The sequence below is a fragment of the Brachycentrus maculatus genome, unplaced genomic scaffold, assembly GCF_059751285.1.
Source record: "Brachycentrus maculatus isolate JH-2025_06_01 unplaced genomic scaffold, ASM5975128v1 h1tg000190l, whole genome shotgun sequence".
In the NCBI taxonomy this organism is placed as follows: Eukaryota; Metazoa; Arthropoda; class Insecta; order Trichoptera; family Brachycentridae; genus Brachycentrus; species Brachycentrus maculatus.
The window spans coordinates 674,639-690,510 of record NW_028280941.1 but is presented as its reverse complement, the minus strand read 5'-3'; the positions used below and the strand labels follow the sequence as shown (position 1 = coordinate 690,510).

At 33.5% G+C, this 15,872-nt stretch overlaps 1 protein-coding gene across 6 annotated transcripts in view; it reads left to right on the top strand.

Annotated features, from left to right (window-relative positions):
• The window catches only part of spin (lysolipid transporter protein spinster), a 55,616-nt gene that overhangs the window by 26,810 nt on the left and 12,934 nt on the right, over nt 1–15,872 (top strand). For all 6 annotated transcript variants that reach the window (XM_088262893.1, XM_088262891.1, XM_088262892.1 and 3 more), the window contains exon 2: nt 15,604–15,800. In XM_088262893.1, coding sequence (XP_088119019.1) covers nt 15,604–15,800 — 197 coding nt within the window. The remainder of the gene's footprint in view (nt 1–15,603; nt 15,801–15,872) is intronic.

Below are 15,872 nucleotides of genomic sequence, written 5' to 3'. Positions count from 1 at the left end.
TAAAACATAAAAAGCCAATTACGCAGTGAGTTACACTCGTTAATTAGATTTGGTGATACCGCAAAAATATGACATTACCGTAAGAGCGCTTGTGCACTACACGGAATTTTAACGTCCGGCAGTCCGGTTTTTTTTAAATAAAAGCGACTACGACAGTGTCGCATTTACTTTGACTTTTTGGTTCAAATTGACTTCGAATTTCTGAGATGAAGACTCCGATCTATAACCGGAAACACATTGCGATACCGAGTAAGAAATGCCGACGTCCGGAGCATGTGTAAGACGGAGGATATCGTGAGGTGGGGACGACAACGAAGGCGATACTGGAATGATCATGTAAACAAAATGGCAGATGACAGACTTCCACGTATCGCCCTTCAAGGAATCCCTGAAGGACGCAGACCCCCAGGCAGACCTCCAAAAAGGTGGAAAGACAGCTGGGAGTCAACATCCCAAGAGCAACAAGCGGAGGCACATACAGATCCTTTGGATCTAGAAAAAGAAGAAGAAGAATAATTTACGCGCACCGTGATCACGCACCGATCCGAAGAAAGACTGCCAAAAGCACAAGCCAATCCAATCCAAGCCAATCATCCGTTTTATCATGCTAACCGGACTGCCGGACGGTAAAATTCCTGTAGTGCACAAGCGCCCTAATGCACTATTTCCGTGTTATACCACTTTTGACCCAGTATATCACCTTGGTATGAGCCACACAGCGCAAAGCGAAGGATGATGGCGGAGTCGATATATATTTTTTTCTCGTTGAACTTAGTATGCATGCTCGTAGATTAAATGAATATTTATACGTTTAGTATTTTAACTAAACAATGTCCTCGGTAATATGTCCGCAAAGGCCAACTGTCACTCAGCCAAAGCGAGAAGTTTTGACGGACAATTATTTTAGAAGTAACATATTCCGGAAATAGGTGGGTAGTAGTTACATAGAATGTTTTCTTTTTTTCTGTATTTTTGGTAGTAAATACGGGTTCCCGAGTTCAATTTCCTACTAGTTTAGCACCAAAATGAATCCACGTTTTATTACGATTTAACATATTAATTTAATAATCCAAAATTCTCAACGTTTAAAATGCAAATTTTGACTATTAAAGTACATTGTATAAATTAATGTAGCAATTATTAAATTGTTTCATGTGTTTTAATTTACCCATACATTTGTATTAATTACATGATGAAAGAAAAAGAAATCTGCTTAGAATTCATCTTATGATTTTGTTTAAATCCAGTGCAAAGTATTTTTTTCCGTCAATACTTAAGTATACATAACCTAAAGTTATACATAACCTAAAAAAGGCAATTATGTAGTATTTTTAAGTATTTTTTTAAATAAAATAATAATTGCTTCTCTTTGAAAAACGAACCCCGCAGCATTCTATTTTTGAACGTCCTACACGGCCCGCGTTCCTATATTTACATATTGCACCCATGCGCCAGCGCAGCACATCGTGTTGTTCCCTAATACCTACCTACATGTTTGAAACAACTGTAAACAAGCACCTAACTCGGTGCTTCCGAAGATAATTAAATTTTCAGAAGGTAGGTACTCTGTCTACTTTCATTGCATAGCTGCATATTCTCGATTACCGATTCGAGAATTTCTACGGAATCTGGCGCCGGAATATGGCTTTAAATTTGGAACGTGGCCGTATTTTCACCTGAATGCCGGCCGATTTTTGAAGGCTCTCGTTCTTTTCCCGCGTCATCGCCACGCCTCCATTCGTCTGTCTGCCGTGTATTCCCAGAAGCCGGCTTGCGCTATCAGCTGGCCGCCAAAGGAAACCTACTATTTGTATCGGTCATCAAATTGGACTGTGATGTTGAACGACGCCTTCGTGCGTAGTGCCATAGCGCCAGCCAAGTCTGAAAAGCGCAAAGCGCCGATCTTGTATGCGAGCAAAGGCCGTTTACGTCGCGGTGGCGGTGGCGTGATCGCCTCTAATTGGCCCGTGGAAATCGTACGACCGCCGCGTCAGAGATACCGCTCTGCTTGTATTGCAGTGGCGTGTTCTGTTGACTTAATTGTTTTGTCATTTTTTAGTCGGTTGCGTCAGCCCAGTCAGGTGCAAAGTATTCGAAATTGAAATTCGAACTGTCGTCCGACGAGCCGTCATGTAAAAATATTTTTATTTAAAATTTTGCATAACTTACTTACATTTATACCCGTTATCCATTTTTTTATGCTTAATTTTTTGTTATTTATATTATTTTACCGTACGTCCCAATATTTATTTTATTATCAGAGAGATAATAATTATGCTTGATAACACATACATCTTTTGGTCTTTGATAATTATGCAATAAAGTTATACAGCTTGCTTTTTTATTATCCATTAAGTCGTTAAACAAAATAATCTTAGTTTATAAGAGATATTGATAATGAAGTTCTGAAATAGATCGCATCATTCGGCCACGTCGTATTTGATTGCATTTAGCTTTATAAATAAGTCTTGTAAAATGTGCCAATAATCTTAGTTTATAAGGGATATTGATAATGAAGTTCTGAAATAGATCGCATCATTCGGCCACGTCGTATTTGATTGCATTTAGCTTTATAAATAAGTTTTGTAAAATGTGCCATGGGCACGGAATAACTCAGTGAGGGCACATTATCGTAATTTGTAATTATGTGTATGATGAAATATAAATAAATAAATACGAATGCAAGGTATATATGGATAAATGTTTCATTATATTGGATACAGACGAAGAAGTGAAGAAGCTCGGGGTGAAAGAATTATGGGAAAGAAAATTGAGAAGAAATTGTAGGCAAGAATAGAAGAATAGCAGCAATGGCTTGGACAAGCATAAATTTTATTTTAATTAAATTGTTTATAATTTATATTTGAGGCACTAACTTTGTGATTTTCCATTTTATAATTAAAATGTAACTTTTTTTTAAAATCACAATAAATGTTTTATAATAACTTAATTATAATGTCTGCCGGTTTCGAAGCTAACCGCTTCTTTATCAAGATTATTATAGCTATACGCCTATTGATAAAGAAGCGGTTAGCTTCGAAACCGGTAGACATTAAAATTAAGTTTTAATAAAATATTTATAGTGATTTTAAAACAAAGTTACATTTTAATTATAGTTAAATTGTGTTTATATTTTGAATATTCAAATTAAACACTGATTTCTAGAGTCTACTAAATTGTGTTTTATTATTAAAAAACGTTTTAAAAATTGATGTATGACTAATAAAAAAATACAATTTTGTGGACTCAATCAGTTTCATTTTAATTTATTGTTAGATTAAAACCAATATTTTTAGCTTTTCCACTTTTTTATTTAACCAGCGACCGGGTTTCGTCGTTACCGACATCATCAGACTGGTCAGACTGATGATGTCGGTAACGACGAAACCCGGTCGCTGGTCAAATAAAAAAGTGGAAAAGCTAAAAATATTGGTTTTAATCTAATAATAAATTAAAAATGCAATTCCATCACGAAGTGTCAGTGGATAATATAAATCTATTAGTTTCATTTTAATATTTAATATGAATTAAAATGGAGTTCTACAAATTAAAAGCCAAATCTATAAATAAATTAAATTGTATTTTGCCAAAATGTGTATTTCCGTTATGTTTTCCGGTTGTTGAATGAATTTGATTATATTTTTATCAAACACATATTTGGTTTAAAACCACAAAACTCTATCACGTATTCAACGGTTTTCTCTTATCGTTAATAAAGCAAATTTTCCAAAAGAAAAATGTGCAAATATATATTTATATATATAAAGAATACGGATCATGTTACTCTCAATTGGCGATAAATTATGAGTACATACATCGCTCGCTCCTTTCAAGAACGTCATAAATCAAAATTCATCAATTTTCAGTTGTGCATATATTCGGAATGCCCAGAAAATGTACTATATCCCAGCAGAAGCGGCATATTTTTAACTTAATATTTACCCGCTACAGGGCAGAAAGTGTTGTTTTTGCATTTTGAAGAAAAGGTATTGTTTAATTTTTTTTTAAATATAATAAATATTTTTCAAATGGAGAAAAAACCTTCAGAGTTTTCCTAAAAAGATCTGTTGCACAGTAAAAAGTTCAATAAGTGGCTTGATATTTATTTTTAATACATTGTATTTTATTTTTAAACTTTAAAAACGTTCTCCTGAAAAATCAAGTTTTTTGATTTATGACGTTCTTAAAAGGAGTGAGCGACATATATACTTACATACTAAATCTGTTCAGTCAGTTGTGTATTTTGCTAATTCTTTGATTACTACCTACCACTTATCTTGTAGTTATTTTTATCATTTTTCTGTCATTTTTAGTAATAAAGAAATTTGCTTTGCACTTCAGTATTTTTCAGCAGTTATTTATATTTTATTTTGATATCTTGGGTCACGCGGTTGAATGTGTGTTTATTTTATAAATTTATTATCTGACGTGTAATGCACTCTCTGGGAGTTATGACCGAAAACAGTGATAAAACGTACACATTTTTACTTTTTTCCACTTTTTAAAAAAAGAGGGAATCGTCAAAAGTAAAATTAATTAACCACTAAGTAAATGTAGAATATTTTGAATGTGTCTAAATACTTGTTTAAAAATCTGGATTATCTCCAATTAGGAGTTATTTTTACATTTTTCTTGACCTTAAATATTTTTATTTTTGATCCAAAATAAATGAAAAAAGTTGAAGAAGAATATGGATGTCTGGGCCATGTTCTTCTTCATCTTTGATGAGATGTCAAAAAATAATATGAAAATAACTCCTGTAACTGGAGATTATCCAGATTTTGTGAACAAGTATTTGGACACAATCAAAATGTTGTAAAGATAAAGTTTACTCATTATCAGAATAAAAAATATCAATAACTAAAAAATATGACGTGCTACATTTTTTTTGCTTTCGTTTTTGATTTAGCTATGCAAAGTGCATAAAGATCAGGTATTTTCATGCGAGTTAGACGAAATAAAAGTTGTAAATTGTTGGCCAGTGTGATTACGTTATATTTTCTCATTTCATTCCTTTAAACATGCTTCGTACCTTGTTGTTTCTTAATATGGTATGCCTACTTAATATACCCGTTTATTGTTTTATATTTGATATTTTTCCCTGTTTTAGTTTTGTTTATCTTTTATTATATTTTTTTTAACTTATTTGTGTTTCAGTCTTGTTAACCTTAATCCCTTGTCCCAAAATGAGAAATAGAAATCACTCATCGGGAATATTATATATTTGACTTATGTACATATCGGTAGTGTAAAGGCAAAGGGTTATATCTGTCTCAGACCAAATTTTACAGGAGAGCAAAAAAAAAATTGTGAAGTTAAATAACTCATTTGTTTTATGTATTTTTGTATGTACATATCTTTAGAAAACTAAATAAGTATTGCAACTACAGCTCTATTCTTTTTCCAGATTATGGAATACACTATTTTAGACATTTTGTGGAACAAACTTAGAAAATGAAAATTTTGACAGATATACCCCTTTGCCTTTACACTACCGATTTGTAATATGTTTTAAAATAATTAAAAATAGTTGGTACATTCATGCAGTCGCATTCCCATTCCCCTGTATGAAGATTTTACGTAACGGTGTTGCAAGATTCGTGGTCTACTTCCTTATGACGTCACTGCAATTAATGCACTTGGTTATACAATAAAGCAGGTACGATTTCAACTGCACATCAGTTTACAAATCCAGACTCATTTAATCAATTAAACTTTCGTGAAATCGTTTATTTTATTTTTTATTGAGTGAAAACTTGAATCGACACTAGGGGAAACGAATTTCAGAAAAAAATGTAAAATATAAATTGGTATTCGTCATATGGAAAGCAAAACACATGACGTTTGCCTATAAGGCCCAGTATTCCTTAAGTTGCAACTTAATTTTCTCTAAAATCATGTTAACATTTTACTTAATTGATTTTTTTTCTTGAAACGCCGTTTTTGCATTGAAAAAAAAAAGTTTTTCTTCGAAATAAGTATTTCTTTGAAAAGAAAATAGTTTTTGAAAGGTAAGGAGTTAAAATAATATTTATAAATATTTTTTCTATATAAGTTTGTACATATATTCTAAAAAACCAAAAAAATATCTTATACACATTTTTTTTTAAATCGGCGTTAACAGACATGTGACCTCTCTGGTAGTCTCCGGTGGAATGAATTCTGTGTTAGCGAATATCCCCTAAAAGTTATATATATTTTTTTTAAACTTGAAAAATATTCTCTTAATATAAGTTGGTTACACGGAAGTTTAAATTTAATATAAAGTAACGCCTAGATTACCATTTTAAAACGGTGTAATAATCGTATGCATCGAGATAATTTATGTGGATTTTCGTTGCATTTCTCATTAGTTTTGGCCTCCGAATCTTAAAAAAATACACCTATATTATTTGGTCATGTTTTTCATCATCGATGGAGATTCGTTATTTCGTCAAGGTTGCTGGAATTAGTGTTAAAAATGGCCTTCTTACAATCTAAGTATGGATTATTTTTTGTTTGTTTGTTGTTTTTTTAAATTTTTTTATAATAATAAATAAATAATAACTTAATATGGTTCAAATGTTTTTTTTTTATCATTTAAATAAATTTTCTTGTAATTTCTACTTATTATCTTATATTTTTTTGTACTTGTAGTTATAATATATTGTTAAATGCAAAAGAATTTAAAATAATGAAAAAAAAATACAGAAATATTTTTTTATTTTATTTTATTTTCTAAGATTGACGTGTATAAAATTTATTCAATTTTTTTCTATGACATTGACAACCTATAAAAATACGTACGTATTTATAAAAATTAATAATTGCTCCGCATACCGTTTATGTATGTCGTGTTATATTTACATTAACACATTTCGGACGGGTATTTTTTACGCCTGCGTAGTTAAGACCTTAATAAAGAGATTTATATATAATATTCATATAAAACATTGGAAAATTCCTTCTTTTCTGCCTTTGAAGTGAGGCCTATGCAGAAGGTAAAATTAAATACCCTTGACGTCTTTGAGCATTAATTGACCGAAATGGTAGGAATACCTTTCCCGTCCGACGTGTGTTAATTAGGGTCGTATACTTATCGCAAGTAACCGCAAACCCAATTCTTTTTTGGTATCTATCGCGCTCTACCAAAAGTATCTGCAATAAATTTATTTTACATGAAATGTAATTTCCCAATCCTAGCCCTGTTGTTTTTTTTTATACAAGTATATAAGTATATATATTTTTAGTCAAATATGAGTAATTTATCATGAAGAGCATCAATTGACCGAACGGGTAGAAATACCTTTCCCGTCCTTATTGTGTTAAGTTGTTCTGACGCCAGAATGTCTACGCACATATAACATTTTAATCGGCCTTGATTAGTCATGTTGTGACAATTCTCAACCGTTCAGACCGCTACATCCAAACAATATACATACGCTCTTCATCCTCTCGCGCACATCGTTTAAAATAACAATTACACAATGATTTATTTGAACAAACATATTATATTTCTTCAGCTGTCACTATTGGAAGAGGGTAAACGCTTAGTTACCACTAGTCCGCCTACAGTTAGTGGCCACTTTAATTTTTCATGGCAACATTGAAAATTCTGTCTAACTTTTTACGTTTTTTTTAATATCCTTTTTTACTTTTCAACTAAACCTATCGAGCTTCCTTTTTGGGCATGTGCTCAGAGGAGAAAAGTACAAACTACTGCAACTGGGCATCAAAGGTGAGATCGAGGGTCGAAGAGGTGTCGGAAGAAGGCGAATCTCCTGGCTCCATAATATACACGAGTGGACAGGAGTAGGTACAGAACGTCGAGGTTCTTTTTCGGACTACACAAAATAAAACTTTCTCACAAGTGATAGTCAACGTCGGGGGTACCCGATACGACACGTAAAAAAGAAGAGCTTTCTTAAATTAATATACTATTATATAATAAAATAACAAATGAATAGTTTTTTTTCCACATATATTTTATTTGACCGGTGACCGGGTTTCGTCGTTACCGACATTATCAGATTAGTGGGAAACAAGACAAAATTCTATGTTATGTACACAACAAGGCAGGGCTTAAAAACCATGATTTTACTTTTTTTACTCTGACAAAATGAATTTGAATGTAGTGAATTTAAGTAGTGTATTAGTGTCGGGTTGTGGTCCCGTGGTTAGTGTCGCGGACTCTTAAGTCAGAGTTTCTCGGTTCGAACCCACTCTACCACAACTTGATACCTATTTCTAATAATGACCCGCTTAGGCTCACAAAAATAGTATGAAATTGAAATATTTGTGTAAATAATAAAAATAAAATAATTATTTCTCTTTAAAAAAAATTGTATAAAAATAATTACCTTAACTAAGCTACGAAAGCAAGTGTATCGTAAATATCATGTTTTTTGTTAAAAAATATCGAATTTTATTTATTTCTTTTTTTCTTAAATATAAATGTAGGCACATAAAATTTATCTGCGTTTTGGTTCTTTAGGCACAGCCTTTGTTGATTTCAATCATTTGCTGCATTCCAATCATTCGATAACACTGTTTTCCCACCGTATTTCCTTTACGAAAAATATTATTCCAAGTATTCGTAAATCATTTTGTTATTCAATCATTCGTTCTATCCCGGTATATCGAATCACTCCAGATGAATTTCCGACTGCATGTACACCCACGCACATCAAATGCGGACCATCTAATTCTAGTAGAGTGATTGAAAAAGCCGCAATCCTTATTCCTTAGTCAGGACTTTAATATAACACCCACTGGTCCCCGGTCGACCTTACGAGTACCAAATATACTAATAAAACCCGTTCTGCAAGCGTGTGGAGGTCATAATACTTTTCTAATTGACTGCATCAATTTATTCCACTTACTAGCTCTTGTTTATTTATTGTTATTGATCATCTCCGGAAATTGCCAAGAATGATAACCAATGAGTAAGAAGATATTTCTACGACACGATGATACAATCGTTTAGAGATGGGAGTCTGGATAAACGTTTTTTGCCCAAGGAAAATTATCAAAGTTATTTTTCTACAGGGTGGCGCAAAACTAATCACCCTATTGGAAGATGTTGTAATTTTTGCAAATGGCATCGTACGTCATTCATATTTGACATTTGTGAACTAGACAGCTGCAGTATACAAACAGATTCAGGGTGGCGCAAAATTCATCATCCAATTTTGTTAATGAATAACTTTTTAATATTAAATAAAAAAAATGAGATTTTGAGTGATGGAAATCTTTATCTATCATCTCTAAATTTGCCTCTTTGAATCACCTACGCAAATGACTTATTTCTCCTTTTGATATATTAATTCCTTATCTGTTATGAAATGAAGTAATAGCGTGCATATCTGCGTTTTATTTATAAGTATCGTAAAACTTCAACTGATAACGGATCGTATGTTTAGTAATGACTCGTGTTTTTAAATTTTGAATTCTTACCACTTTAATTTTACTGTTAATTTAATAATTTATCTCACTATCATTTTATATGTCGAATGTTTTGTTTTTTTACAATTCGTCATCATTCTTCGTGTTTGTGAATCACTGATTACTCCGTGAGTTCCATGTCGGATGATTTTTGTTTTGCATCTTTTCATGACGTTGCAAAACAAAGTAACGTCACTATTCCAGATTTATCTCGGAGGCGTAATGACGTAATACATCATCTCGTACGATGTTTTTCTAATGATCGTGGCGTGAGTTAGGCATCTAGCGCACGCGAATTTTCCGACAGCGTTTTCCTCTTTCGGAAAATCGAATGCACGACTCCTGTAAAAAAAAAATTTATTTGAAATATTTTTCAACCGTGTGCTGGCTGCCTTAACGAGGAAAAGATTTTGGGTTTTTGTAATGATTTTTTGCTGTATTTCCCAAACCTCATTAACACTTCCTATTGTTGATTATAATAATACGTTTTATCATATTAATTTGCGGTTTGCAGTAAATACGAACATTTAGTAGTTTTCATTACATTTGCAATTTTTAAAATTGAATTGACGATGTTCAAAAACAATTTTTTTTTAAATGTGTTGTCTAAATTAAATTGAACAATTATTCAGATGACTTAGTTATGCATACTTATTTGGTTAAATACTGAGTTTTTTTATGTTTTAGAACTCCAACTATCCGAATCGATCGACCCTATTCGGATAGTAGCATTTTTTTTCGAAAAAAAGGTATATTTTAATCAATCTGTATGTGTTTATATATTAAATGGCAAAATTAAACACTGATTTTTTTGAGTCTACGAAATTGTATTTTATTGTTAAAAAACACATTAAATAATATTGTGACAATTGTTTCCACTTGTTATAGCATTTTCAAATGAATGTCATTCGTCACAAAATTTATTTTTTATTTTACAAACAAATACAATTCAGTAGTCTTAAAATCAGTGTATGAATTTGACATTTAATATATAAATTAAAATAGAGCTTACAACATTTTGAGTTTGTCCAAATACTTGTTCAAAAATCTGTATTATCTCCAATTATAGGAGTTATCTCAATAAAAAGCTTCTTTTCATCTCACCAATAGATGTCTCTAGCAAGTTCTAGTGATTCAAGAACAATGTTTCAAAATTGGTTCAAGAATTTGAGTAGTTTGGTTGCCGATAACGGGTAGAATTGGTGAACGTTACACTTGTGTAAAGTGATCACTTAAACCAGCCCTTGACGGTCGTCAGCCCCGTAAATGCCCAGACTTCCATATTCTTCTTCATCTTTGATGAAAAATATATAAAATGGAGTTCTACAAATCAAACGCCAAATCTATAAATAAATCTGTATGTATGTTAAAAATGTCAGTGCCAAATTCCAATCCCTTGAAATGCTCAGACTTCCATATTTCCTTCATTTAAAAAAAGATCCTTCGTCTATGCTGGGACACCTAAAACATATATCAATTAACTTTTCATTTAATACTTATTTTATGGCCTTCAAATGTATGTAAATTAATACTTGTTATACCACTCGCGATAAATTTAAGCCGATAAGGATAAATTTTTGTATTTCGTGGATATCGCTTCGATCAGTCACGCCACCCGACGCACCCACTAGCACAATCGTACATCGTATCACAGACTTATCATGGCGTGCTTTAATAACACAATTATTCATTTATGCTGCTCGGATAAATCCATTAACGCCAAACTGACAATTTCATGTTTATATTGTCATGACAATCGTATGTACGCAACATGTGAGCGGAGATCTCCGACCGAAAATTCCAACAAATCATACAAGTAATACTATCACGCCGCTTGCCGTTTGTACTTGTCACATCTCTAACCCTTATCCGCACCCAATGGTGCATAGGGCACTGCATCGTATTGCCGCAATGTTATCTTGATCGTTAATTATATGAAGGCAAGGTGATCACTTCTGCGCTGCAGGGACCAGTCCAGAGTAATATTAAATAAATATTGGAGAGTAAATTCGCCAATATTTATCCTCACCCCGCCCTGGGAATCGAACCTGGGACCTCCAGCACGGTAGCTAAACACGCTGACCATTACACCACGGAGGAAGACTAAAAATACACACAAACTTAAAAAAAAACTACATATGTCACTCACAAGTATAAACAATAACCATTAAGTCCCTCTCCAAGCACAAGAGCTTAGTCTCTTCTTTTTTTAAGAGAAATATTTGTGTTTTTTTACAAAAATACTTCAATTTCACACTTTTATGTTATTATTATTTTATTTCTATGAGCCTGAGCGGCTTATTATTAGAAATGGGTATCAAATTATGGTAGGTGGGTTCGAACCCAGAAACTCGACTGACTCGAGAGTCCGCGACACTAACCACGGGACCACAACCCGACACTTTATTTGAGAGAACAGCGTAATTAATATTGAGATTGTTAAATCTTAAAATGTCTAGCAAATCAATCAGAGTATTTTTTGTAACTATATTAAATTTTAAAACAAATAATAACATGTTGCTTAGGCGCTCCTCGCAGATCGGATGTCCGTCGTAAATTTTACGAATGTCTCGTAAACTAAGGTTAATATCACCCTGGACTGTACGGCTGTCCAAACTTAAAACACAGTAAGGGATATTTTTTTTGTAGTACGTTATTTTTGCATTTTTGGACTAAGTAGAATCTGCTTAGTCCAAAAATGCAAAAAAATGTACTACAAAAAAAATGTCCCTTACTGTGTTTTGAGTTTGGACAGCCGTGTACCTGAAGCGCAGGGCTGATCACCTTTCCTCCATGCATTTACCGATCAATACAACGCTTCTTATGAACGATGCAGTGCCCTATGCACCATTAACCATTATTGGCTGCAGTCAAGGGTTAGAAGAGTTGTTTGTTTCGCGCTATCGTAACATAGTAAGGAAATTGGAATTTTTCCAATATTTAACGGCACGGTTCCCGAATCAGCTGTCTGTAAGTAGGTACCTAGCTCCGAACACGTAACAGGATTTGCTAATAATAACGCTCTGATGTAAACTCCCGGTCAAGGTCGGTTTATTAATGGATTACACATCCGCTTTCACTATTATTTACCTTATCCGCATATTTTCGTACGATATTACTTCGGTTTAAGCTAACGCTTTGAAGTCTCACGTCATTGTTTTTACATTCGCGAATAAAACATTATAATAACGCTCGCAATTATATTTTATCGATATCTCAAAATAGATGAAGAAGAACATGGAAGTCTGGATATTTACAGGGCTTACGACCTGTCACGGGCTAGTTTGGCAAGTGATCACTTTATACACGTGTTAATATTCACTATTATTCCCATGATTGACTACCATGGTACTCAAATTTCGAGGTTTATATTTATGCAAAATTGATACCTTATTTCACATGATACCCGGCACTATCTATGGTCGTGTTTGGTATTTTTCTTCTTCTTTTTAATAGCAAAGACCTTTATAAAATATATGTAAGATTCTTGACGACAAACTCACTTAGTCTTAAGAATAAAATATGTGGGCAGGTATTCACACTGACGGTATTTTTTTAAATAACAAAATAAAATAAAATATTTATTTTAAAAAAAGCGGACATTATATTATATTTCTATAAAATACAGTATAATGTCCAATTTTTTTAAAGAAAAAAATAAATATCTGTGTTTTTATTATTTACACAAATATTTACACAATTGCAAACTATTTCTGTGAGTCTAAGCGGCTCTTTATTCATTATTAGAAATAGGTATCAAATTGTGGTAGAGTGGGTTCGAACCGAGAAGCTCTGACTCAAAGAGTCCACGACACTAATCACGGGACCACAACCCGAATTTGTTTTGTGAAAAGTCCATGTTGTTTTGTTAGGCGTCCAATTTGGTTTGTAAAACGTACAATTGGAAGTGAAAACCCTTATTTTTAAAATTATTATTATTATTAGGAATTCGACCCGGATTCGGGTTATGAACTGAGGTTATGCACCAAACAATATCGTCTTTTCCCTCAATAACATACTCGCTTTACATTACCCTCATATCTCCATACTGTAAAATTAAACCATGCACAATACGTACATTAAACGACATACGAGTAACATACTGTGTTTATTCAAATTTGCACTGGTTTACTCGACTGGGAATTGTATGCATTGGCGGTTTAGCCGTGTAGCGCGAAAAGGTAATTTTCCGAATACATTTGTGACGTTATCACCGATATTTATACTTGTATCCGGGTACCGGGACGGAAGTCGCAAGGAAAAAAACTGCATATGAAAACAGTTCGCATGAAAATTACCTTTTGAACCTTTGGTATCACAACCCAGCATATCCACTTTTTGACAAAAAGATGTTAAGATGAACCTTATGAAAATCTGTGAATATCATTCCATATCCTTATGGATTTTAAGTATTTCTAAAACTTAATTCTTAAATGTTAAGTAATTTATAAACTTCTAGATATATTGATGAAACTCGTAATTCGGTATACGCGAGTTCACAATAGCCATCTATGGTGGGATGAGGAAAGCTTTTATCGAGCAGAGGCTCATTTTATTTGTATGCGAGGTCCGAATCCTGGATTATATTCACGTACTTGAGAAACGCTTGAAAACATAATTTATTTTTATTTTTTATGTAGCTTATAATTTGAGTTTTTTATGTGTCCAAATTCTTGTTGTTGATGTTGTTAAGGAGTTGATTTTTACTTTTTTTTGTCATCTCAACATAGATGAAGAAGAGTATGGAAGTCAGGAAGTTTATATAATAAACTAATTACGAAAAATGAAGGCGATTATGCATGCAGTTAGTTATTTTGCATGGCGTGTTGATTTTTTCGCATTTGAGATGTCTACCTTCGACTAGAATTTGGGGACGTAATGTCATATTGTGATAAAAGTTATTCCGAATATGCCGTTGGTGCATACTGGGTGGTGAGCGGTGAGACACGCGACGACTGGTCATGGTGAGTCACAATGTGGTGTCGGAAAGCGGCGCCGAAGCGTCGCCGTCGGCGTCGGTCGCCAAACGAATTCCTAGTTTCACATGATACGGAATACCCGGTAGTAAATCACTCGGTTTTACTTGAAATAATATGATTCTGCATCAAAACGTTACGTGATTGCTTTCGGGAGCAAATTGAGCTTCAATTTCACGTAAAGTAAAAACAACGAAAAAATTCTCAACACAGAGTGTTTCCAAATACTTTTTCATAAATCTAGGTTTATCAGTTAGAATCCAAACTGGAATTCACATCGAAAATCACAAAAAAAAATATACTTCGACATCAATCCGGAGACAGAGAGTTATCAGAATGAATTTATAATTTACACATGTTATTTTTCACTCTAATATTTATTCAATTGGACTGATACCTGAAGCGGAGGGCTTAATTAACCTTTCTTTAATGTATTAACGATTAAGATAACACTGCGTTTATATGATGCAGTGCCCTATGCACCATTGGGGTGCGGATAAGGGTTTGATGATGATATATTACTATACGCCAAAGTAAATGATGAATGATGAGGAGAGTATTATATTACTATGCCACAAAGTTAACTCTTACCACTCTGTAGGCCAGACATTCTGGCCCGTATGATTCTAGTAGGCAGCTCCGTGGGCCACAATGTCTGGCCCGGCGCAGGTATAACTTCAATCACTGATTTCTCTATCACCCGAGTATACTCTACCAAAAAATATTTCAGATAAATACAGTTAATCTTAATTAACATGGTCATACGAATTGCCAGACAGAGTGTCCCAAAATTAGGGAACCAAAATATTTATTTTAATGGTAGAAAAACGTCGCATTTTTTTGACTGATTAAAAAACTGAAGTACTACTTTTAAAGTACTACTTTTGAAGTACTACTTTTACTCTGAAGTAGCTGATCAGTTATGAGAAAAAATGGTCAGAGTGGTAAAGGTTAACAGCGGGTATTTTATTCAGGCTTAAAGCTTTCAGTAACGGGGATTATTCAAACAGGGATTTTTAGAGTTAACGTTTTTTGCCAGTATACCCACGATATAATGTAGATTACATTTGACCTGATGATGGAATGGTCTTAAGTAGTCATTTTAAGTGGTATTGCACAAAGTGAAGGATGAATGATAAGGAGAGTGCCACAAAGTTAATCACGCTTTTTATATACAAAATATAACCTTTTGTTGCGTTTGCAGGAATCTTAACAGATGTTCAGGACCACTTCCACATTGGAGACGACCGAGGCGGGCTGCTGCAGACGGTGTTTGTGATATCGTACATGATATTTGCTCCGCTCTTTGGCTACCTCGGTGACCGGCAGTCGCGCACTAAGATAATGGCCGCCGGCATCTGCCTCTGGAGCCTCACAACCCTGATTGGATCCTTTATGACGGTAATAATATTCTAACTGTTCAGTTCCTGGTCGGGTTTATAAAGCTCGAATTCTCCACTTGGCAGTTGTTTT